Below are 25,298 nucleotides of genomic sequence, written 5' to 3' on the forward strand. Positions count from 1 at the left end.
GACTCTCCTCGGTCCTTCGGTATTTGTGGAGAGCTCAGGGTTCTGGCTGCGGTTCAAAACCTTTTTCATGTCGCTGCAGCTCAGCAGAGCAACCTGCTGTGGAGGGTCTCTGCGTTTTTCAGGCTCACATCTCCTTCTTTTAAAAAGGTCCGTCCCCCTCTCTCTCTCTCTCTCTCTGTCTCCCTCCCTCCCCTGAGCTCAGATCACTTCCTTTACCAAAAGCTGGAAGGTAAAGCACTTTCACCTTCCCCTCCCTCTTTTTCCCCCCTCTTGTCAAAACTCACACTCCTGCTATCTGAAGAAAACGTGCAGCTTCCGCAATGCAACCCAAGCGTTTAAGCTTTGTAGGCATTTTTCAAATACGCTACTCCCTGGGCCAAGTATGTACACAATCTCACTGAGCTGTGAAAAAAAAGATTATACAAGTGAAAGATATGCATTTGACTAAGCTGAGTGAAGATGCAACAGTCGACTGCAGCACATGACATTTGATGTTCTTCTGTATTTTAGAGCAGCATACATCGATTATTTTCATTATCTCATCATTTTCTTTTTATTGTATTGATTAATCGATGAATCGTTTGGTTTATAAGACATCACACACATGTGAAAAATGCCTATAACAATATCCCAGAGCCTAAGGTGACATCTTTAAACTGCTTGATTTGTCCAACTTTTCTCCAGTGTCCAAAATTCAAAGATATTCAGTTAACTGTCACTGAAAACAAAGAAAAGTAGCCGATCTTCACATTTGAGAGACTGTCTGGAAGCAGAGATATTTGGGCATTTGTTTTTCAAATAGTTGCTGTTTTTCTTCTCGTACCTTCAGTTGGATGTTTGAGCTTCACGGTGCAGAATGATGTATGTGCAGAGTTTGAAGGCTGTTTTCACATTCATCCACTGAAGATGGAAAGTTTCTCTGTACTCACCTTAAATCTTAAGTTTAAGTTGCGTACCTATGACAGATATGTGACATCACAACTAGTTTGGAGACAATCGTGATCCAAAAGGCAACTGTCCCAAATGTGATGTGGAAACTTGAAGCATCTAGTGCACAGACGGAAAATGGATTTTTCAGTGAAATAGAAGACATCTTGTGTCCAGCAGTTAAACTTTTAATAAAGATAAATATTTAAACATTCATAGATTCTGGATTTTTTAATGAGGGAGATTGATGAGGTATGATTTTAATGAGGTAATTGAACTTTTTGTGGAAAAACCACACTAGATACAAATCATTAATCAAAGCAGAGTAGTTTTATGTATCTCAAACATGACTGGAGGGGATATTTAACCAATCAATGGTTAATAAGTTATTTACTAAACCTTATAGATCAGTTATAAATCATTACTAGGAACATACTTCTGGTTGCCAGGTTGTAAAAAACCCTTTAGCTGATTGGATTGTACGCCCATCTACCTTCTCAAAAAGGGTTACCAGCTCTCACAACTGCATTACTACCAAACAGAAAAAATAAACCCTAAGCAAAGACAATCCCAAATCTGTTCTTATCGATGGCTTATTATTGATCTTAATAACAGTTAATATAGCTATTAATTACAACATATAAACCTTTTATAAAAAGGAATCAAATAGACAAATTGGAGCAACGAGTTATTTGGTGATGCGATCACAGTCTAAAACAGTATCGAGATTGATTCCCAGTCATAACTATCCAATTAAAGTCCAATTCTCACAAAATTACCTTTAAAATAGTTCAATTAAATGAATAAAGCACTACATCACTACCTTCTCTCTGTGGACAGCATGGAGTGAAACTGTTAGCAAAGCAAACTTGCCCAATCCGTTAACCTTTCATCAGGGAATCTAAGAAAAACATCAGGGACTAACTGTCCAGGAACTGAAAGGCCCCTCGCTTACCTCAACAATCAACTCTTTGTTCTTCCACTTGGCTCAAACATCTTTTTCTCCCATTCTATTTACTCATTCATTCAGGGACTTACTCTGTCTGCATCACTCTCTCTCTCTCTCTCCCTGGATCTTTCTATTCTCTGTCTTCCTTCCTTTATGTTTTGACGTTGCCATTGTCTACTCATGGATAGTGAAGCATATTTACCAGCGGCCAGCAGAGGCAAACAAACCAGCCTATTCAAGCAGCCTGGTGACAGAGATGGAGAAAGGAAGGAGGAGGGTGGAGTGGGGAAAAACAAGGAGAGACTGAGAGTAAATTTCCTGGATGAGTTTAAGATATCAGTAAGCAACCGTTCTTCATTTCACAGAACACAGCATGTGCAAACAGTCCTAATGACTTTAATTGTATCCTTCTCGAACTTTCCTTCAATTCTCATGATGCAAATTGTCGTATTCAGGCTCGACCACACAAACACACACACTATCTGTCTCGCTCTCTCGCATCTTCCCACACGCACACACACACATCACGCTGTCTGGTGACATAATGCCCTATAGTCCATTAACAAATACTGTCCCTGCTGTAAACAGTCATTTGCAATCAGGCTAAAGGCTTTTCTCCAGAGAAAAATGGATAAAACTACCCAGTAATTTCCTCCGAACCAACAAGATAATAGCTTCAATCATCGCACACTCTGAGCCATGAGAAAAATGATCACTTCCTTTAAAATAAGGCCAAAGTCACAAGTTCATGACAGAGAAGACAAACTTTTAGGAAGTTACTTTGTCTTACATTGTTTCATATTTGCTTGCGGGTTCCTTATTGAAGGAAAGTTAAACAAAGTAGCAATAATTATGTCATTTCGGGCCAGAAAATTCCTGACCTAATGTGTTTCATGTGGTTTGGGAGTGTCCATTATCACTTTCCCACAAAGACAAGATATCTTAGTTTGCTGCACTATCGTGTTATTGACCTTCACACACACACATACGCACACACACACACACACAACTTGGGGCCTCATAGTAAACTGTGCATACTGTATATGACTGTCTATGCAGTGGGCCAGCAGCAGCAGCACATAATATCATAAGCAGAAGATCTGAGTGTGCAGAAATGGCAAACAATGGCTGCTGTGTGACACATCAACCTGCTTCTGGATTAAGACCTGGTCATACCAGCATTTAAAATGCAGAGAAGTAAAATCATTCCAATGGAATTGCCACGATTAGTGGATTCGCTCACAGAGGCGAAGTGAACTTAGACCAGCAAGTTTAAACAATATCAAACCATGTTGACAGTGCTGACCTTTGAGGGAAAGGAGAGCCGGAGAGTCCAAAATGGAGAAAGGTTATTAGCAGCGTTGCACCACCATTTTTATTTAACCTCCTCCGCCAGAGTATGAACTGCTACATAAAATGGTTCGCAGACAGTTATGAGACAAGAGTTTATTGTAAAAATACGTCTTTTGAGTAAATTGTGTGAACTTTCTCTCCTATTAGCGACAGAGCTCATTAGCTTTATTATTTATTGGTGAAAAAACGTACAGAATAACTAGCACTAGCATGTTCCCGGCTGGCTAGCATGTTTGTGGTTAGCTCAGTAGTAGGCTGTACAAGTAGGCCTATACACTACGTCCCCTAGTTTCTAGAACTTGGCCTTTAGCACTGAAATTATTACTTCATTAAAAGTTAATCAGGAACAATTTTAATAATCAATAGTTTTTGTCATTTATGAAGCAAAAAGGGCAAAGATTAGCTCATTCCAGCATCTTAAATGTGATGATTCCTTGTTATATATTATTATAGATTGAATAACCTTAAAATCTTTTGTACTGTTCGTTGAAAACACAAGAAATCTGAAGATGTTACCTAACCCTCTGGAAAATGGTGTTGGGCTTTTTTCTCTATTTTATGACGTTGCCTGGGGTTGATCAGAAAAACCAATATCAGTTAATGATGAAAATGATAATAAGTTGCAGCCATACTCTGAATGGAATAGAACTGAAATAAATAGGCTACTTAATAGAAAGGCCTATTTTATCCTCATGCAGAGTTATAAATACAGTTAGAGGGGCCCGGCCCCTTGGCTTTTCCTGTGCATCGCCTCCTCCATTCTAAACTCAGCTCTCCGACCTCTGTCCAATCAACCGAGAAAGACCAAGCCACACTTAAAAACCAGCGTTTGACCCTGGAGAGCAGTCTCTTTCACTTCATTTCCCACATTTCTTGCTTTTCCTTTTGCACCTGTCTGTTCTTCACCTTCTCTTGCTGCATTACTACACTGTTGAGTGAAAAAACCTTGCTGGAAAAGAGGTTGAAAAGGCCGGCCATGTAATATCTGCCTCTCACTATTGCAATTTATCAGAGCTCAGGCATAGCAGAGCTCGCACCCACACCTTGTTTGTCTACGGCTTATATTAATACGCCGGTGCGTACAGATAACGGGGGCATTTCCTATTATGAGCCTGCTTGGGAAAAGGGAAGAGGGAGGTACGCTTTAATTGTAAGCAGGACAGATTGCCTTTGGGTATGTGTGTGTGTGTGTGTGTGTGTGTGTGTGTGTGTGCCCAATTGCCTCTGCTTAAGATCGATGCCAGTGGCAGCAATGCAGGTTTTCAGCCATTTCACAGACTAAGCTAGAAAGAACGAAGAAAAAGTTGTAGGAGAGAGAAAGCAAGGGGAAAGGGAAGACAGATGACGGATACAGAAAGAGGAATGGAAAGGAGACAAATAGAGAGGAAATGTGAAAAGGTGGTGACCGGAGAGGAAGAGTGTAGAAATACAAGACAAGACGAAGAGGAGAGACAGAAGAAGAAAAATATGAACAAAACAAAAATGGAGTAAACAGACGGATAGGTCCAGAGAAACAAAAGAGGAAGAAAGAAAAAAAAGGAGAAACATACATGGACATAATGGTGTCAGTAGTCTCCCACAGCCAGCCTGAGGTCCTTAATGATGGATGGAAGCCAATCCACTGGCCGTCCCATCTTTCATCTGACTGCGCACAGACGGAGCAAACAACCACCCAAAAACCTCACCGCACTACAGACGTTCACTTAAAACTATGGTATGTCCAAACAACATGGGATAACATCCATATACACATAAGCATGAAACACACACACACACACTGCCCTACACTGACACACATTCTCATACACACAGATGTCAGAAAACCAACCAACGACAAAAACATCTCTTTGTGTTCTATCATTTCATCTAGTCCCCAATAACCCTCATTCAGTTCCAGTTACAAACATGAACTCTCTCTCCAAACACATGATGTCGAACACCCGACCTCACAAACACATGATGACCTCATTGGCACTGACAGAACACTGCCTTATTGTATTGCGCCATTTCTCGCAGTATAAAAACAAAAATGTATAAGAGTAAATGATTATTCACATCGCCATTTTCACAAACCGTGATTGTTTTTGTGGACAAAGACGCCCAGAGAGAAATACAGAGAAAGAGAAGCATGCAGAACAAATACACGCTTATGTATATATATGCAGAAATACAGGTGAGTCCAACAGGAAGGTGGTCAAAAAGAGGAAAAACAGATAAACATAGAAACAGATATTGTTCTCGCAAAGACAAAAAAAAAACAAGTAGGTTGTGCAGAATACAGATTAGGCTCAGTGCATGCATAAATGTGCACAGGTGTGGGCTTAATGTGCATGTATCTGTGCATGTATGTGTGTGTCTGTGTGCGTGCCCTCCCTGCAGTGCTTTAGCCAGCAGAGTGTGAGATGAGGATCCTCCCCCTGGGTGACATTATAGCATCCCACCCCTGCAGTGTGTGTGAATGTGTGTGTGTGTGGGAGTATGTGTGTGTCTGCTGCATCAGCACCACTGCACACCGAGGGGAAGGGACAGCCTATACACATTCTGTTCACTCACCCATGTCTACTGCCCATCACCTCATCTCACCTGACCACTCCGCACACTCACACGCACGCTGTTCATCATTCGGCCACTGTTTGTTCACAGCTCGTTCATACCGGACACATGTAAAGCACATTTACAAGTAATTGTGGTTAAAATAGAACCACAATTCCCATGAACTCCACTGCTTCATTTACAGAAAGGATGTTGCTACTTGTCCACTCCCAGTCCTTGGCATCACTCCATTTGACTTGAAGAGCAAGAAGCAACAATACCAGCAGAAAGGAGCAGTGAATAGGCATTCCAACACAAGAGACTAACATGAACCTGGAATCAGTAAAGCTGCACCGACTTGCAGTGTAAAATGGTTTTCCAGCAAAATCCATCCTGTTTGCACACAATGTAGGAGCTGTCTAAAGTACAGCAGAGAACGAAAGTGTTTTTTACTGTTATGATGTCAGACATCTGAGTTAAACATAGTCAAAGGTCCAAAAATTGAGATAAATGTATGTAAAAATGTTCCCCTGTAAATCAAAAGCCAGGGCTTCAATCTGCTCTCAACGCGTCATTTGCAGTATTACTTCTACTTCCTCCTCGTGATGAGATCCTCAGATCGTCCATTACGTAGCCATTGGATCCGGGCTCAAATATGTACGAATGTATTAGAGAAGTTTCCATTTTGAGTAATGAATGAGAAAAAGAAGTGAAACTCTATTACTACTACTTACGTAGCCCCCCGAGCTGCTGGGAGTCTGCTGAGGAGCAGCTTCCGGGAGCTAACCAATCAGAGTAGAGTGGGCTCATCAGGAGGGGAGGGGGGCCTTAAAGAGACAGCAGCTGAACGGCCTGTTTCCGACAGAGGCTGAACTGAGGGGCATAAAGTTTATTGAACTGTAAATGATGCAAAGATATACCAGTAAAGCCCCAGAATATAAATATAGACCTGATTATGTGGATGATACTTCACCTTTAAGCATGAAAGTTCAATCTTTACCTAGTAACTCCAACTCAAGGTTACGTAGCTTTTTACTTCAACAAACCCCTCTTCACAACAGCTGAGCAAACCCCAGCCTCTGATGAAAACCCTACACAGCAACGACTGTGTACCAGAATGCAAGTCATTTAAAATTCCTCAACCCTGTCCCCTCACTCTCTCCCTCTCTCTCGATATAGATTCTAACATCAGGGGGGGAATGCATAACGGCTTGTGTTACCAACAATTCTTGGGAAGAGGGACTCTGATTTCCCATTAGAGCATCCCCAAGGCAATCTCAGTTAATCGCATTTGCAGTGTTTACTTGCCTTGAACACGCCACGATCTCCCTCAACCCTCTCTCGCTCTCTCTCGCTCTGTCACACTGTAGCTCAGAGGTGAGGTCTGTTTTAGTGCTGTTGCAGAAAGAGACTGCACACAACACAAACACAGAGCAGCAGAATAGCCTGAACACAAGCTGAGACACCCTGTTATCCTTGAGAAAATTGCTAAGGGCCACCTTGAGTTGATAACAGTGTGTGCGTGTCAGTGTGTGTCAGCGTGCTTTATGTATCAAAGAGGTAAACAATTGTGAAATATATATGTGTGTAAGTGGAAACAGGTGTGTAGGCGAGTGTGATTGAAGTTTTAGGTATGTGTGGGTATTCCAAGATGTACCCAAGATATGCGTGTCTGTCCATATAGCTGGATTCCTTTCTGTTTGTGTTTGTGGATAACCTGTGGGCGCATGTGTGCTTCGTGTCTGTCAGCAATTAGTCGTTAGTTGTCAGAGTGTTTTTGTGTATTTTCAGGTTACTATGTAGCTTTGGCTGCTAAGTGTTTATGTGTGTGTGTGTTTCTGGGCAGGATCAGGCAGACTGTACGTCAGGACAAACAAGTCTGGCTTTAACAACGTGTGACATGTTGCTTGCAAACACACACACACACACACACACACACACGTGAGATTGGGCATTCCAGTGTTTGGTATGCTTACATAATGAGTTCAGCTGCTTGGTGTCTCAAAAATGGGCCTCTTGCTAGTAGAACTGAAGCATGTATTAGTATGTACACAATACATGCAGGGTTTAAAGACTTTTTAAACCCATATTTTTACACACCACGATCACAGGCAGAGAATAGAGAAGTAATCAAAATAATATATGGATCTGACTACACTCTCTACCCTGGAATAAAATGTATTTAATCTGATCAGAGTGATGAAGCTGTATGTCACTACTACCAGATTCTCCGACTGTATGATAAATTTTGACAAACTCCACATTTTGCTGAAGAGATCCATCATGGTTCACTGACTCCATCAGTCATTGATTAACTGGTTTAACATTTCAGCTCAGCAGAGCATTAGGTAGTTTCCCTGCTTTAAATAAGCGGCTTCCTGATCTCACTGAAGTATGAAAAAAAAGCCTTTCAGAATGAATATTTGTCATCTATTTTTCAACATGTGCCTCTGGTTCCACGGTGGGAATTTTGCAATTCTGAGCTGAACACTAAAGCTCTAAAAACCTGTTGAAGATTCATAAACTCTGTCGAGTGCGCCCTTTGAAGATTGTGTGCTTGCGTCCCTTTAGAAGAAGAGGCGCACTAATAACCACCGCAAATGGGGTCTCAAAAAGCATAACAAGTGCCCTTTACACTGTACAGAACAAATGAAAAATCAATTTTCAAAGGGTCAATCCTGCTGAGGAGAACGAAAGGAGCACCGGTGATAACCCCACTGTAGATCAATATCCTCTTTTTATTATTAGAATTGCTGGCTCATTTTTTATTCTCCTCATCTGTCATACGCTCCATCTAATGGCTTTTTTTTTTTTTCTCTCGTTCAATCCCTGCTTCACTCTCTCTGATTGAACCCCTGTTTCTCTCTCTCATTTCTCACTCTGAACTCTAATCTTTACAAGCAGAAGGCACTTTCAGCGACCGTCTCTAATTCGGCTGGAGCGAACAAGAGCAAAGTTAATGGTCATTTCTTCACCAGCAGCTGAATGACAGACCGCGTACAGCAAGATTACACATTAAAGATGGCGGATAAATGAGCGTCAATGTGTGCAGTCACGCTAAATGATAGGGAAGAATCTCAAAGATGTCAAATTACGCTATGATCTTAAATCATACAGCAATATTTACCACAGGCTCATTACGCTGCAAGTCAAAAGAGTTATGAATATACAATTATAATATGAATATACAACATTTTCTATACACAAGCAAATACAAATGGGTGTTTCCTTGACAGTTTAGAGCGAACCACTGTGTCTTGCCTGCTAAATGGCTCCGAGCTGCATGAGTGGCTGTGAAATATTTCCTCATTCTCAGCGAAAGTTCCCACATGCACGTGAAAACCTGCATCTTCCTAAAATTAAAAAAACAACTTTAATGTGAGCAATGAAAAAACAAATGACAAGTTTAGTTATTTCCTTGAAAGAGTTTACATATAAAACTAATGGGTTTAATATGCAAACCTCTCCGGTGATGTTTTGGTGCATATACTTAAGCTACACAGCAAACACCATACAAAGATGGAAATTCAAATCTGAGCTCAGAGCTTTTATCCCATAAAATCCTCTCCGGACCAACACAGCAGGGACTGCATCTAAGGGGAAAATAATTACATTTAGCTCCTCTACTTTGCTCTGTTCCACATCAATGCCAGAACAAATATTCTTTGCAACAACAGCACACAACAGTATTTTGTATTTCCATTATAGAATCCTGCTCCATCTAAAGCAAGCCTGACATTTAACAAACATTCGGTTCTTTGATAGTCGCAGAAACACATTCTTCCTCTAGACTCAATCTCTTGGTCGAATTCCCTGAGGTGTCTGTCTCAGATGGACAGGGGTGTCAAACGGGGCATGCAGGGTAATTGCAAAACCTGGGGTGCAGAGCCAAACACTCCACTGTTTGCCTACCAATGATGAGGATGGGGGTTCTTGCTTGTTAAAGCCTAAGTGGGTGTGAAATGTGTGTAGTCTGCTAAACGACATCTTGACAACCTATGATGAAACTTTCACAGCAGTCAAACAGAGTGCGATTATGCTCCATCCTTCCAACAGCAGGACTTTCAGGCCTCGCGCAGCAACATCACTGTGTTCTCCATCAGTCCAGACACATTATGACCAGTTCTAATGAGCACAGAATTACAGGCAGCTGTTCAACCTCGCCCCTCCTGAATACGGAACAGTTCTGGTAATGCAAATGACTTTCTACAAAGTCATACTACAACAAGGTGCTATGACTTCAAATACCACATCCTTGATACTGAGGTTAAACAGATTTCATTTAAGGTCATTTCCTGGAAACAATCAACACTTTTTTTGTGCCTGCATGAGAATGTTGAGAGATGAGACAGACATCTGTCCTATCTGGTGGTTAACCAAGATCAAAATTAGAATGAGAACAACCCAAACAGAGAAACAAGTACATGAGAGCAACTGAACTGTAAGTTCAGCTGTATGAGTGATGGTTAAGAGCAAGAGTGGACAGAGCAATGGCTGTGATTCACAGTTTTGTTGTTGCTGACCTACAGAGAAGGAGGCGTCTCAGTGTGGACAAAAACCCTTATAGAAACAACCGATGCTAATGTGAACACAGGTCGTTTTTACACGTACGCGTGCATGCATGATCTGATTTAGTCTGTCTCATGTGGACAAATCTGATTAAAGGTGCCGGTATACTCCAACGATGCTCAAACATTGTCTAAAACCCTTCTCAATCTTTCTGGTGTGAGAAATTGTGGGGCTGCATCTGACAATTTCTCTAACTTTCTGAAACCAACAATTCACTTCACGCAACGATTGGCAATGTAGAGGTGAGAAATAAACAAGGTTTGAACTTCTCTCGCGAGCTCTTTTTCCCCATTCTTTGGCTGACAGTGTGTACCATTATCGAGTTCTTTTCAGGCATACCCTGACCTATACTGGGCTAGACCCTCCTATCCAAGCTGGATGGGGAAAATGCGGAAATGTGATCCATTTAATTAAAGGCTGTGTGAACAAAAAAGCTAAAACAAGCTCTACTACAACACGTTGGCGCAGTTCGGTGAACGCTCTCAGCCCTTTTTTGCTCGTCTCCTCTCCCTTCTTACATGCAACAGCTGCAAGTAACCAATCTTGTCTCCTTCCAAACGCTAGCGTGCTCCACAGTTCAAATTGTCACAAAGCATTTGTCCCCATAACGTTCGTCACCATGCAGCCAATCGCATATGGAGCGACAGAGATTTAACGATACACAGACATCCACCTCTGACCCTTTGGCACGTGGGTGTTATAAGCTGCAAAAGCCTGCCAGCGACTTTCTCATAAACACAATACAATGATATGAAAACAAGCAGAAGTAGAACACAAATAAGGGTGAGCATTCTCAGATTTCTATGATTCAAATCATTTGGTTTCTACGTTGGAATCTGTGATGTTTGAATTGAACTCATGCATTCATTTTAAGCATGGTTACCAACTGAGGTAAAACACGAGTGCTGCCAGTTCGCGGCAGAGCGGTGGATATTTGTTTATCATGTTTCTATCAGAAGATGTCAGTAAAATACTAAATTTCGTTAATGTTTAGCGTGTAACACAAGGAGGTTCAGTGAAAGCAAGGGGAAGCTAAAACAAAGTGCAAATTGTGTTTGCTGAAGTGAATGTCAACTTCTGTGAAAGCCAGGCTGCTGCAGGGTAGATGGCCTGCCAACAGTTCCTATTCAACAACTGAACACATCAATGCAGACTGAGGGAGGGGGTTTCTATTGGTGGCATTTGGCTCTGTATGCCTGTGTGTGAGTGTGTGTGTGTGTGTATGGAGGGAGAATTGGGGGGAAATAAGAGAGAACTCGAGGAGAACTGACAGAGTGTGAAAAAGGGTATTTATTTATTTGGCAGGTCAGCAAAGAGGAAATTCTTATTTACAATTACAGAGAGAGATGGTTGTAGACGTGTGTGTTTGTGTGTCTCTGCCTCTGCGTGTGTGTCCTTACATCATCTGAGCACATACAGTATGTATGTGTGTGTTTGTCCATTCATGCATGCCAGCTCTACGCTATAAGGAAGGAGAGGCCATGTTCTTGTCAGTGTCAATGAGGACAGTGCTGTTTATGCATGTCTGAGGATATCCAGGGGGCTTAGCAGCATCCACACATGACCATCCAAGCAGCATGTGTGTGTTTGTGTGTGTTGTTGTATGCGCGTGCCTCGTGCATGTGTGCATGCCTGTGACTAAAACCAGTCTATCTGTCACCATGGGGGAAGTTGATTTGCATCTCAAGAACAAGTACAGGCTTATCTAGCAGTTATGAAGATCAAATAGTTCCCCATAAATGTTCTGGTGACCCTTAAAAAGAACCAATCATATGGATTATAATGCCAGTGGAAAAGTGACGTTGCAAACCATGTTTAATTTCACACAGAACTGTGTGAATGCATGAAGACACACTTACTGTAACCAAGGAGACAAGCAAGAGGAATAAAGGAGATTTAACCTCAGTGCTCCTGATACTCTAAAAATCAATTCATATTAGGAATATCAAGGTTTGTAGTCATGGAGATCTGAAGGTAACACAAATGTTATACAGTTATGTTTTATATATGGTACATTTTCTGAAATATATATTGAGTTTTCCCTTTGAACTGAACCTACTGCAGCAGCCTTAACGATTGAAAATGGACAGAAGACCATAAACTAACTAGAATCCCGTTTCAACACAAGCAAATGAGGAACGCAGAAGAGACAAATGGACACATCAAACTGGCGACTGATGCCAAAAATATTCAAGTGTCATTTTAATTAAAACTGAATGGATTTCACTACGACATCAACAGCCGCACGCTGTTTTCAATTAACAGGAAACACGACATGTTTTGGGTGGAAGGCAACAAGTCCTTGTTGCAGCTTGACTGTCACACATTTGGTTTCACTGCGATCACTGAGGCTGCCGCATTCACAGCAACTGCACAGTCAGTGAAGTTTCCCAACGCGCCCATCCTCACACATACACACACACACACACACACACCTATATATACACTCTCGTTCCTGATGTGAAAATGAACAAGCACAAGAAAACAAAAACAACTTTTACGCCCAGATGTGAAGATGCAGACCACTTACCAGTGAGGACTATCCAAAAATCTGCATTCAGCGGCTGCTTTAACAGAAAGTGGTTGGATTTTGTTCAATGCGCGTTTATCCTTCTCCTAAAGCTCCCGGTGTGACATTACAAAAAGATGAGAGCGGTGGTTTTTTTTGTCTATGGAGGTTACAGAGAAAGATGCGACTCGTTCTTCACCCTGCGCACATTTCTGGACATGAAAGACGCGGGGCTGCTCAGCTCAGTCTGCTCCTCTCTGCGCTCCGCCGGGCAGGACGCTGCTGCTGGGAGGAGGAGGGCCACGGAGCCGCCGCGCTAAGCATCACGGGATGTGTAGTGCGAGATGACAACTCCTTGCTTGTCTCTGAAGTATCCTCTGCAGGTCACTTTATCAATCAATTAAGCTCTAATTTGTTTCGTCACATTCATAAATGCATAAGTGAGCATTCTGAAGGTTTATGGGAAATGTTGTGAAACTTAATCTTTTATCCAGTTTTATGTTTAGTTTATTATTTTTAATATAACACCCAGTGAATAAATATTTTAATATTAAGAAAAAGAGAGTGTGTGTAGGTGGCCCTCGCAGTGAAATATATACACATAATAGTTAGATAGCTTATAGAAGATATACAAAATCTAATGATAATAAATTATAACAATAATAATAATAATAAAAATAATATTATTTTCTTTATGTTGTGTGTTGTTTGTTTTTTAATGCTGTAGCACTTTGAGATTCACTATGAATGAAAAGTTAAATGTATTATTTATCATTATTTATTTATACATGGCTATTTTATATTTTTATTTTTATATTTTATGGGATATAGATATGTACATATAAAGACAACATGTAAGTAATTATTTGAAATAGAACAATGTATAACATACAATGATAACAAATACAAAAACACTGAAGAAACATACAAAAAAACTAAATGTTATCATTAAAAGCATTATTTAGTGACAGTATACAGTATTAGGGTATAAGGAAAGGTTTGAAAAAAATCCTCTACAGACTGTGGAGCCCTTTGAGGCAAATTTGAGGAGACTATTAAGTCTTTTCCTGACAAACATTAGTTTCTAAACAGAACTGATTGCCCCTGAGGAGCAAAACTGTTTTAACAGATATACAGTACAGTTTGAGTTACATGATTCATGAGTTACATGTTTACTTATATGTGACATGTGGGGAGAAGCATAAAACAAGTGAAAAACAGTTCAGCATTCATTATCATGTTTCTGTTTCTCTTTCTGTTCTTTACACTCCTGGGGGCAGTGTAAGGACTCCCGGGAGTTCCTGAAACACAACTTGAAGAGTGACTGGTGTACGCAGTAAATACAGGACAACCAAAGTACTACTTCCTTGCATACTATATATTACTCTCCAGGGGGGAATACTTCTTCTCCGTGCTGGTATTTCACAAGAACCCTCTTGGGTGCTCACACCATCATTGTTATGATCTTTTTCTATTCTTGGAGCTGCTCTGTATTCAACACTCTGACAGGTTTCATACTCATATTCACACCCAGACTGGGTGTGACCCACAATTCTAACGGCGGATAGTATATTACCACATATGAATTCAAGTGGCATTGTAGTGTAATAGCATTCTTGCACCAAGCTGTAAAAACAGCAGTGATAGAGCATAATAACAGTTTAAACAGGGCACAAGTTACATCCTCAACACCAGTGTTTCCTTAAGAGTCAATACCACAATGAAAAGGACATTTCATAATGTATTATTGTGTTCAGGCAGAGACCTTGATAGATGAAATCCTGCGCCAAGACAATACCTCTATTTTCTTTGAGGTCAACCGTCCCCCTGAGCATTCATTGTTTCAGTACCGCCCTCTCCCCCACTTTCTTATTGCTGGACATACAGTACGGCTCTTACAACTACATAAATAAGTGTGTGTGTGTGTGTGTGTGTGTGGGGTGTGTATAGGAAATGCTTCTGCCTCTCAGTAGCCGTCTATGTCTAAATTTAGAGGCCCGTGCCGCCACTGCCCAACTGTCACAGCCCGGGTCAGATTGTCGGCCGTTCAGGAAAGAGACTTGAGGCGTGTTGAAGTGAGGATAAATGCTTCGAGCTCGGCTGTGCTGATCTGAGAATAACACATTTGTTCATCACACATACGCTGAAAACAGTGTGGCTATAAATACCCAGCAACTGTATACTGGGCAGAGGTCAAGGAAGTGCACACGCGGTGCTAAAATTTTGTACAATATGAGTAGATCAGGTGACAAATATGCAGTGTTTGCTCTCTCTCTTTGCTGGAGTCTTTTGAAAAGTTATTTAAAGACTACTAGAATGTAATTATCAGTTTATTAAGAAAATATATTGAACTTATATTCACTTTTGACAAAAGGTGGCCAAGAGTTAAATACACTCACATGCTTATAGTCTCTACGGTTAAAAGAAAATCATATTTGACAACCTTCCCTCTCCCAAATTTACGAACTCTGAATGCAGACACTTACTTATTTCACAGACATGTATTCATGCCATAATTAAATTTGACTCAAGTGCTAACGCAGTCAAAATTTAAACGTATTTCCATTTCTGAGATGTTTTTATTCCCTGACAGGCTTTTGACCTTTTTCATTGTCTGAGTGCGGGAAGCTAAAGTAGCTTGGGACCGTTTCCAATCCTCCTTGTCTATTTGATTATGAGATGTGTCTGTTTGATTGTCTATTTGGAGAGCAGCACCTCCTTTATTGACTTAGTGCCTGACAGACCCCCCGCTCATCCTTCTCTAATGTAATTCTGTTCTGTGACATTGTTTATCAGATGATTACAGGAAGGTGCCACAGTCGGTTTCCCTGTGAGCCATGCCATGTCATTACGAAACAGAGGGTGTTATTTGCATAGCACTGACTCGCATTTAAAAATGACCTATGTGAAGGCCATTAATGAACCTACTCTTGAAGTTGTTAAACTATTAAACCACTGAATGCTTACATTGACATTACAGGACATCTGCAGAAGCCTAAACAGTAAGACCTGTTATTCAACAACCAACTCACCAGCTCTCAGCGCTGACAACACCTTCTCTAGAGCACCTGGTGCAAATTCATTTGCACATCTGGCAATAAATGTTTAACCTCATCTCACAGATGCGCCAACTCTCAAAGAACAAATGCAAGATACAAATCAAATGCTGTCAAGGCTTGTGAAGGATTGTAAGGATGCTAAACATTTTTATTTTAAATATTTATAAGCCCTGTCTACAGGTAGATGAAACTGTGGAGGTGGAAATCCAAGTATAGCTCACTGAAAAACTGAGTATCAGAGGATTAAAATAGAAAAACACACCCACACTGATGAACAGGGGGAAATCATTGCTGAAAATACATCTTAAATAATCATACTGATTCTGTATTCCTCAAATAAAATTAAAAAAATATTCAATATGTGCCTACAAGTGCTGTTAGTGACAGTATTGTACCATGTTACATCAGTTTTCCAGTCAGCTAAACGCCACTGGTGAGTTATTTATCATCTGGCGCCCTCTAGTGGCTCTGACGAAAAGCACCAATCTCTGTCGAGGTTGGAGGTCACTACAGAAAACATGGCGGCCACCAGTAAAGCGACCGTGGTGCTGAAGGCTGTGAAGAAAATAGTGGTCCAGTTTTGCCCGTTTGAGTCAAATGTCCGGTCCACACGGTAAGAAATGTGTGTGTGTGTGTCTGTTGTCGTTTGAAACGTCGTCGCAGTAATCAGTCAATGAAGCGGCCCAAGTTACTGACAGTGTTAGCAAACAGTCTCCACTAGCAAGGATTGTGATAGTTGACTTTGTGAGACTGTATTAGAAAATATGACTGGTGTTTGGAATATGATTATGATTAGTTTTCGTACAACTCAAAGTGACTGTAGCCGCATTATTTAACATAAAGGTTATTTTCCTGCCTCTACCGAAGAAGATGCTCTTTTACACTGAGAGCTAATATACATTATACATAACCAGTGGTGGAAGAAGTATTCAGATCCTTTACTTAAGTAAAAGTATAAATATAGCAATGTAAAAATACTCCATTACAAGTAAAAGTCCTGCATGAAAAATCCTACTCGTTCTGCAATAAATGATATAATGTTATATCATTAGATTATTAATACTGAAGCATCAGTGTTAGAGCAGCATGTTACTGTTGTAGCTGCTGGAGGTGGAGCTAGTTTCAACTACTATATATACAGTTAGTTAGTTTGGTTTAGTGGTTCCCAACCTAGGGGTCAGGCCCCTCCAAAGGGTCACCGGATAAATCTGAGGAGTGGTGAGACAATTAACGGGAGAGGAAAGAAGAAAAAACAAAGTTCTGATACACAAATCTGTTTTCAGTTTTTGGACTTTTTCTCTCATCTTTGATTTTTGGTGAAATATTGGATCATTTGAACATTTATTGAGATAAAACCATGTGAGATGTTTAGGGGGATTTTAAAAGCTTGTTATATCATCCATTGTGTCAAATCTCCATCTGAAAAGTAACTAAAGCTGTCAAATAAATGTAGTGGAGTAGAAATAATGTTTAAAAAGTTAAAATCAAAGATCCTGCACATTCACACAGGTGTTTTCACTTATTCTGGCTAATTATACCTGTGTTGGCTAAAAAATGGACAACTATGTTGGAATTACAGGTGCAAAAACATTAACAGAAAGTTCAGGTCCATATTCTACTACATAGTTGCCAGAGATGGCCTAATCAGGAAAAATAAGTGAAAACACCTGCGTAGGTGGATCATGGATGTGTAGGGCCTTTTAATGATATCTGCAGACACCATGAATAGAATTCAAAGCAGAAGCTGTTCTTGCATCAGTAAAAATGTTATACTGATATACAACTTTTAGATTTTCAGGTCCTTTACATAAAAATGTAGTAAAATACTCAATTTCAAGAAAAAGTTGACTTAGTTTAAAAGAAGAAAATCAGCAAATTGTGCTTACGTATCAAAATTTAAAGTGCTTATGATGCAGGCAGAATTGCCCCTGACATTGTTCTGTTTTTATAAATTGGATTATTAATTGATGCAGTGATGTGGAAGTAATATTTTAATTTTGTAGATGGTTGAGGTGGAGCTTCTTTTAAAGGTCCTGCACGCCCCCACAGGTCTTTACAGTTGTTTTGGCTGATGAGACGTCTGCTCAAGTTGAAGGTGGGCAGAGCTTTGCTGGGACGTACGCGAGTTCAACAGATTCAATAAAAATGATTGAAGTGTTCAAAGCTGGAGAATCAGAGAGATAGTTGATTACTATGGCTTCCTTTTACAATCGAATGGAACTGAGCCATTGTTAATGTTATCAGTTCTACCTGTGCTTTTCCTGCTATGACAACGTCAAATTGTCTGCTTTGAAAAGGGTCTGTTCACCCAAACAGACCAGGAGAAGAGGTCATATCAGCCAAACTAAGCTAAATCACCTACAGAACTACTGTATATACAGCTGGATGTTATTTATGTGTAGCATAAATACTCAAGTTAAGTACAAATACCTCAGAACCACAGCTGTAATAATGTAATCAGTCTGAAATGTGCTCTCCTTGTTGCCTTGCAGGGAGTTTCTGGCCATGGTGGCGTCAGAGAAGGCCAGAGCCACTAACATGAACTGTGAGGTGATATCCACAGTGAAACATGACAAGTCTGAACCTCTAGTGGATATTACTTATGGTAAGTATCACATTACCACATTCAACGGGTAGACTTTATGGGATCATGACTTTTAAATCCACTGAAGTCAAATTATCACCATGAAGGCAAACTTGTGTTTTCTACTCAATCGTGTGAACTTATAATATTTTTATAGCTGGATTGCACAAATTTATATACTAGAATTTAATTACAAGTGCAAGGCATAGTAATTATTAATGATACACTGATGAATTTGGTATCAGTAAAACCTCAAGCTTTAGCATTTGAGGAAAACATGTTTAAGGCTGAGAGAGAAAAATACAAACCAAGTTAAAGAAACACAGACAAAGGGGTGACAGCAAATAAATAGTCATCATAAAGCACCTGGAGAGCAGTTTAATTACATTTAGACATATTCATCATGATCTCAAAATGAGCAAAATGAAAAATGTCCCTCTCTTTTTTTCTTTACATTTGACTTCTTAAAGTAGCATTAAAAGACTACAGACCACTTAAAGGACCAGTGTGAAGGATTTAATGGCATCTAGTGGTGAAGTTTCAGATTGCAACCAAATGAATACGCCTCCCCCTCCCCCTCCTCTTCCAAGTGTGTGGCCATGAAACTCACGAAAAACATGAAAGGCCCTCTCTAGTAGCTGGTGTTTTGTTTGTCCTTTCTGGGCTACTGTAGAAACATGGCAGTGCAATATGGTGGCCTCTGTGGAAGAGGACCCGCTCCCAGTGGTTGCCACTGGTGAGAAGGAGGATGGATTGTCAGCTAAGTATTAGTGGTAACTTAAGGTTAAGGTTCATAAGTTTATACACACTGGACAACACCTCACATACAAGTCAGTACTGTATGACTCAGACTTGGAATTTTATGCAATTACACAATAAGTATCACTAACACAGCGAATCAAATGTAGAAATGTCTGCCGTAGGTCAGCAGCGCAGAAGCCCATTGTGAGATACTTGACTTTTGCACAGAGTCTACTCTTCACCTGTTTACTTCTTGTAATCCTTACAATGAGATTAGTCATTGTGGCATCATGAGTCACCTCATTGTCCCTTTGTCTTTCTCTACAACAGTAGACGGAGAGAGGCTGGTGATGAAGGGAGCGAAGCTGACGAGCACTGAGATGATGGGTGCGTTTCAGTCCCGCTGCATCGCCAAGGATCCACAGTCAAAAGCTGCAGCAAAAAAATGATCATCTGCTAGCTGAATATATCTGTATTTATCTGTGTATATTGTTGGATGTTTTATAATAAAAGTATTTCATTGAAGTTTGTTGGTTCTGCTGTGATTTGATCCTTGATTCCTTGAAGCTACTCCGTATTGATTCTGATGTGTTTGGTATGATATAGAAAGTCAAATAGTCTGTTTGAATTACAAATGTTCCAGATTTATCCACTATTTGAAGATCAAAACCTGCCAGAGGATGTGTTTTCTTTGTCAAATTGAAAGAAAAACAAAGTACATAGTATAAAAAAGAACATTTTGCAAAAGTACCCTCTTGTTAGGATAATTATACACATCAGTTATGCTCATTTTCTCCACACTGAAGACTTCAATTAAAATGCTTTAACTGCTAAAAAATGTGCTGTGATCAGTGCAGGGTCATGGTGTGTCCTTGCATAATGTGCCATTTCCTTGATAAAAGAGACCATTCCAGCATTTGAGAGAACATTATGCAAGCTCCAACCTTTGACACAGCAGGCTTAAATGTAATTTGGCACAGAGTTTTAAATACAGCCCCACTGAAAAGAGAAAAAAAAACCTTTCACCCACTCACAGATAACATGTCATCCTGTCCCTTCTACCCTCTGTATCCATTAGTATCTTTAACTATGTTGGTTTTCTCCATTTATGCATTATTATTACATCCATGGCTTATACATAGAAAATATGTTTTTATCCATTTTTCTGATAACCTAAAACAAGCTTCTGATGGAGGGGTTTCCATTCATATTCTAAGCTTACACTATCCACTGTGAGGAAAAGGGTTTGATGAAAACTTGTATTATGAGTTTGCAAAAAAAAAAAAATAATTTGCTGGTGTCAGTCCTTTCTATTTGATAGTAATGAAGTTATAAATGTTGGTAATCGACATCCATTCTCCCTTTCTAATAAGCCTTTGGGTCTGCAGTTCAACACAAGTCACTATTAATAAATGTTTTGGTAATTTTAACAAAGAAAAACAATTTTTTCGTTAGTATTCACCCACTACATCTCTTTTGAGGCTGTGCCAGTGCTAAAGACTTATGGGATATGTTGTTCTTGCGTGCTAACCAGATAACTTGGTTAAAATTACAATATGTTGGAATGCTATTACCCAGAGAAGTGACACATAAACATTTAGTTTAGAATATAAACAAAAAACCCAGTAAGATGTGTTCAGCTTTTGGAAGAAATCAATTAAAGAAGGCCTCTATGCTAGGAGGGCTAGAGGCGGGATTTCAACCCTCTATTATGTGACGTAGCAGGCTGTGATTGGGTCCTGGGTGTCGGTCTGGTCCTTTAAAAACGCTCTGAGTGTGTTCCCACACTGCAAGAGAGTTGAGTCCAGAGGCACTCCACTGCGTGTGTTTTTTTTCTGTTGTTGAGGATATCACACACACTGCAACCATGGTTGAGAGGTTCGTTGGGACGTGGAAGATGATTTCCAGCGAGAACTTTGACGACTACATGAAGGCAATTGGTAGGAAAAGGAGGGTTGTCAGCTGCTACTTGTGAACTTTATTGTCACATTATGCAAACTTTTTCTCAAAAATAGCCTAAAAGTTAGTTTTCATATCGGGTATCTTGCCCTGTTATTTGTAGGAATGACCTGGAGTTAAATTGGATTAACTGATTTTTAAAAAAGTGTGAAATTAATGTGCAAAATATGGACTTTAAATAGTTCAATTAGCTTAATTTGCACCTCTAAATCTTTAAATAGTATATTACTCCCGTGTGTTATAAATGCAAATGTATTAAGTGTGTATTTCATGCATTTTTATGCGCTGTGCAGGTGTGGGATTTGCAACCCGGCAGGTGGGGAATCGGACCAAGCCCAATTTGATAGTGTCCGTGGACGATCAAGGGATTGTATGCTTGAGGTCTCAGAGCGCATTCAAGACAACCGAAATCAAATTCAAGCTCAACGAGCCATTCGATGAGACCACCGCAGACGACAGGAAGACCAGGGTTAGTGTGATTTAGGGGGCAGAAAAAAGAAGAAAAAAAAAAACAAACAAAAAAACAACATTAGTGTTTTCTGTGCGGGAATGAATTGTTTTGTCTCTTGTTCTCTGTCCTGCAGACTGTGGTGACTCTGGAAAACGGCAAGCTTGTGCAGAAACAGAGCTGGGATGGCAAAGAAACGAATATTGAGAGGGAGGTCACAGATGGAAAAATGGTAGCGGTAAGGATATTTATTTTCCTCCATATTTTTTCCATTACAAGAAGAAGAAGAAAAAAAAACATCTGGTAACTTTGCAAAATCTTTGCAATTTGCCTACATAACTTTTCAACGGATTAAAAATGGTTTATGGAATGGTCTTGCAAAATTACTTCATCATTGAAAAGCATTCAATAAGAATTTGTGTTTTTTTTTCTTCTTTGATTTGATCATTTAATTGAGTAATTAATAGACTATAATGAAAATGTAATATGTTTATGAGTCATTCCTACTTTTCTAATCCAAATATGGGAAAAACTCTGCACACATTCCCCCATAAAAAAACAAAATAGTAATTTAAAAAATGTCATGCATCTTTTATAAGGGGAGGAAATCATAATATAATATGAGCCAAACAATATAAGTACTAAAATGACCAATAAAAGTACCCCATTATCTGTAGGAAAATGTTAAGAGAAAAAAACAATTCTTTAAAGTATGACTATCACTAAGAAGAACCAGTCAGGCTCATAGGAATATAATGAGATCTAAAGGAATATAGTATTACATAAGAATAGCCTCTGCATGATAGCTGCAGCCTAAACTCAAAGAATATGTAGGAATTCATCTTCACCTTTGCCACACACACCTTGTCTGGTATGCCGACCGCACCTTATCTCCCTTTCTTTCCACAGAAATGCATAATGGGAGACGTAATCGCAGTGAGAACATACGTGAAGGAGGCATGATGGGGGTCCCTCCGGCCTACTTGTTGGATGCACTGCTGGATGACAGGCTCAGTTCAATGAGCATTAAACCAAACTAAAGTAATGGCGTGTTCTGCTCCCCCTATTCTTTATCTTCACTGTGTTGCCAAAAATAAAATTTATGTGCCTCTGTTCTCCCACAAGACACATTTAATTTCATTTGGAATTGTTGTGGTGATTTGAATAAAAATGACTTAAAATTTGTCAAAACGGTGTCTCTGAGAGTTTTCTGATTGATTGTTTTTAGATAATTGGTCAGTAAGTCAGTTTGTCTAGCGTTTATTTGAACGGTGCAATGACCAAATTCAATTATGACATTCTTGAAAGCATTCCAATGATTAGGGCATGCTGAGGAATGCTGTGCATGACAAATGTGCTCTAATGAGAACATACCACCTAATCTGACAAGCTGATTTCTTGACTTTAATGGTTTATTCCACTGAGTATGTTGCTTTGTGAATCTTACTGTAATTATTCCACATATAGTCACTTTTTCCAGATATTTTGGTTTGTAGAGCTCTTTCATGCTTCCTTATTTTGGTAAGAAGACAAAAGGGTCCAAACATATCCCTCACTTAAAGGTCAAGAAGCAAACAGTCAGCCATCCTGATGATATGTGTGTTGGCAGGGACTCCTTGAGGAATGTGGACTCTTTTTAGAATTATTAAAAACATCAAGCAGTGAGGTCAGCGAGGAAATGTATCCCCTCCTCCTTTTTGGGAGGTCAAACATTTCCCATTGCATATGTACAGTACGTACTAGCAGCTGAACATACATGGAGAAACTAAAAGCATTATGGGTCATCCCCACAGACATCCCCGCCCTTTGGCCACTGGTCAAGTGTGAATGTGTGTGCGATTATGTGTGTTTGTGTGTTTCTGTTCTGGGGGTCAGGGGGAGGGGGGGGATTGTTCCAGAGGCGACGGCAACTTTCCCATGACAGGAAAGAGAGATGATAGCACTGATTGGACCTAATGGCTAAAACAGCTGAAACAGGTGAAACTGTGGGCCAACACTCTTGTTCCTTTCTGCTCGGACAATAGTACTGGCAGTAGTCGTGGACATACAGTATTTGAACTTTTGGGAAGATGCCAGGTGGATGAGAAAATCAAAGTGGAGGGCTATCAGAGGTCACAGAGTTGTGTTAGTGTGTCATTGGCCATGTTTTTAATGGCACAATTGTGAAGGTGATGAGATATTTGTTAACTTAGTAATTGAAAAAAGAGGAGTGGCACTGTAACCTAACCAGTGCTCTGCAATAACATACATCACTAGTATCAATTAGAAAAGGTACAAAGTCTGCCTGCACAACATTTAACTCATTCCCACATTATAAAACAGACACAACTGTTGCCACTGGAAACACTTTTATGGGTTAAAGAGTTTTCACAGCAACTAAAAAAAAAAAAAATCAAAATTTTCAGGCCATTGTGAGTCACATGATCTTCCACCAACTCTTCAAACATGGACGAATCTGATTCTATTTTGGACAAGATGGACATGAGGACATTAGATCTGTGCTAAAAGAGGTAAAAAAGAAAAAACAACAACTTGGCAGGCCCATTGTTGATGAACCTCGCAAACATCTTGCAGAGACTTAAATGTGATGCATTTTAATGTGAACAGGAACATTTCCTCCAGTATGATGGCATCTGTTTAAACACAGAGCAAAACTGATAACAAACATGATATTTACTTCTGGTCTATTAAAGGCAAACTATGTAATTTTCACATGCAGTGCGTTTACGTTCTGATCATGAAACTGATGTTTGAGCCTGTCAAAAAAAGTAAAAAGAAATGAAAAGAAAGAACACCTGCATTTGCCTGTTTGTAATGTGCTGTTAATTCTGTATGCACAATATAAAAGTTCCATTCTGCCAAATTGGTGTCATTTGCATGTTGTAACTTTTCAAAATTAAACTTCATTCTTTATCTTTTTTCAGCACTATATCTATTAACACATGCTTAACTATTCAAAGTGTGTAATGGTCAAATTCAGGTCATTTTATTTATGTTTTACAAGGTTTCTAAATGACAAACACTTAATATAAGTAACAGGACTGAAAGTAACAGGACTGAGTTTTTAACATAGCATTAGCAAATACATGAAATGTAGCCACATGGCATCAATGCTAATAGCATGAGAACACATAACACCTTCAAGTGGTTTACCAAAACTATCTTTAAAAAAACAAAACATGATAACATTGAGAAATAATTTAGGTAACAGGACTGAATGTTGAGATTGACATTCTCAGTCACTTACAATGTGATCAAAAATACAGGAAATAGAGTTAAAGAACTTACTTTTGGTCTTCCCATAGCCTTCAGGAGACTCGAATGATGATACTTCCTATTGATCATGTGACTTGTGGAATGTCCCAAATATTTAGAGGGGGGAATGTGTCAGGGTAACAGGACTGAGGGAAAACTTGGGGACATCACTAAATGTGTATTTTAACTAACATATTGTGGATTTTCCAATGAGAATATGTATTCAATGTCTAAATTGGAAATAGAGTCATACAATAATACAAAAAAAATGTATATATATATATATATATATATATATATATATATATATATATATATATATATATATATGTTCATGGTGAATTGTAGTGTTAGAGAGTGGGGATCTTTCAGTATTCTAGGTAGTTTTTATTAAGGTTTTACATGATGTATCT

General features: G+C 39.5%; 3 protein-coding genes across 5 annotated transcripts in view; 2 read left to right on the forward strand and 1 right to left on the reverse strand.

Annotated features, from left to right (window-relative positions):
• The window catches only part of pag1 (phosphoprotein membrane anchor with glycosphingolipid microdomains 1), a 51,969-nt gene extending 38,825 nt beyond the window's left edge, over positions 1-13,144 (reverse strand). For 2 of the 3 annotated variants that reach the window (XM_044335865.1, XM_044335862.1), the window contains exon 1: positions 12,861-13,144. The gene's annotated coding sequence lies outside the window, so the exon portion shown is untranslated. Of the gene's footprint in view, positions 1-1,965; positions 2,121-12,860 lie in introns of all 3 variants that reach the window. The other variant, XM_044335863.1, reaches the window with a different exon arrangement.
• Positions 13,145-16,360: 3,216 nt separating this feature from the next.
• Positions 16,361-19,748, forward strand: mrpl53 (mitochondrial ribosomal protein L53). Its single transcript, XM_044335817.1, has 3 exons — positions 16,361-16,511; positions 18,391-18,503; positions 19,554-19,748. The coding sequence occupies exons 1-3, from the start codon at positions 16,417-16,419 to the stop codon at positions 19,670-19,672; spliced, it is 327 nt and encodes a 108-aa protein (XP_044191752.1). The 5' UTR covers positions 16,361-16,416; the 3' UTR covers positions 19,673-19,748.
• A 1,249-nt stretch (positions 19,749-20,997) lies between these two features.
• fabp4a (fatty acid binding protein 4a) lies at positions 20,998-22,814 on the forward strand. The gene is made up of 4 exons (XM_044336602.1): positions 20,998-21,163; positions 21,476-21,651; positions 21,767-21,868; positions 22,540-22,814. The coding sequence occupies exons 1-4, from the start codon at positions 21,091-21,093 to the stop codon at positions 22,591-22,593; spliced, it is 405 nt and encodes a 134-aa protein (XP_044192537.1). The 5' UTR covers positions 20,998-21,090; the 3' UTR covers positions 22,594-22,814.
• The last annotated feature ends 2,484 nt before the right edge of the window (positions 22,815-25,298 follow it).

This window comes from Thunnus albacares, chromosome 19 (assembly GCF_914725855.1).
Source record: "Thunnus albacares chromosome 19, fThuAlb1.1, whole genome shotgun sequence".
Taxonomy (NCBI): domain Eukaryota; kingdom Metazoa; phylum Chordata; class Actinopteri; order Scombriformes; family Scombridae; genus Thunnus; species Thunnus albacares.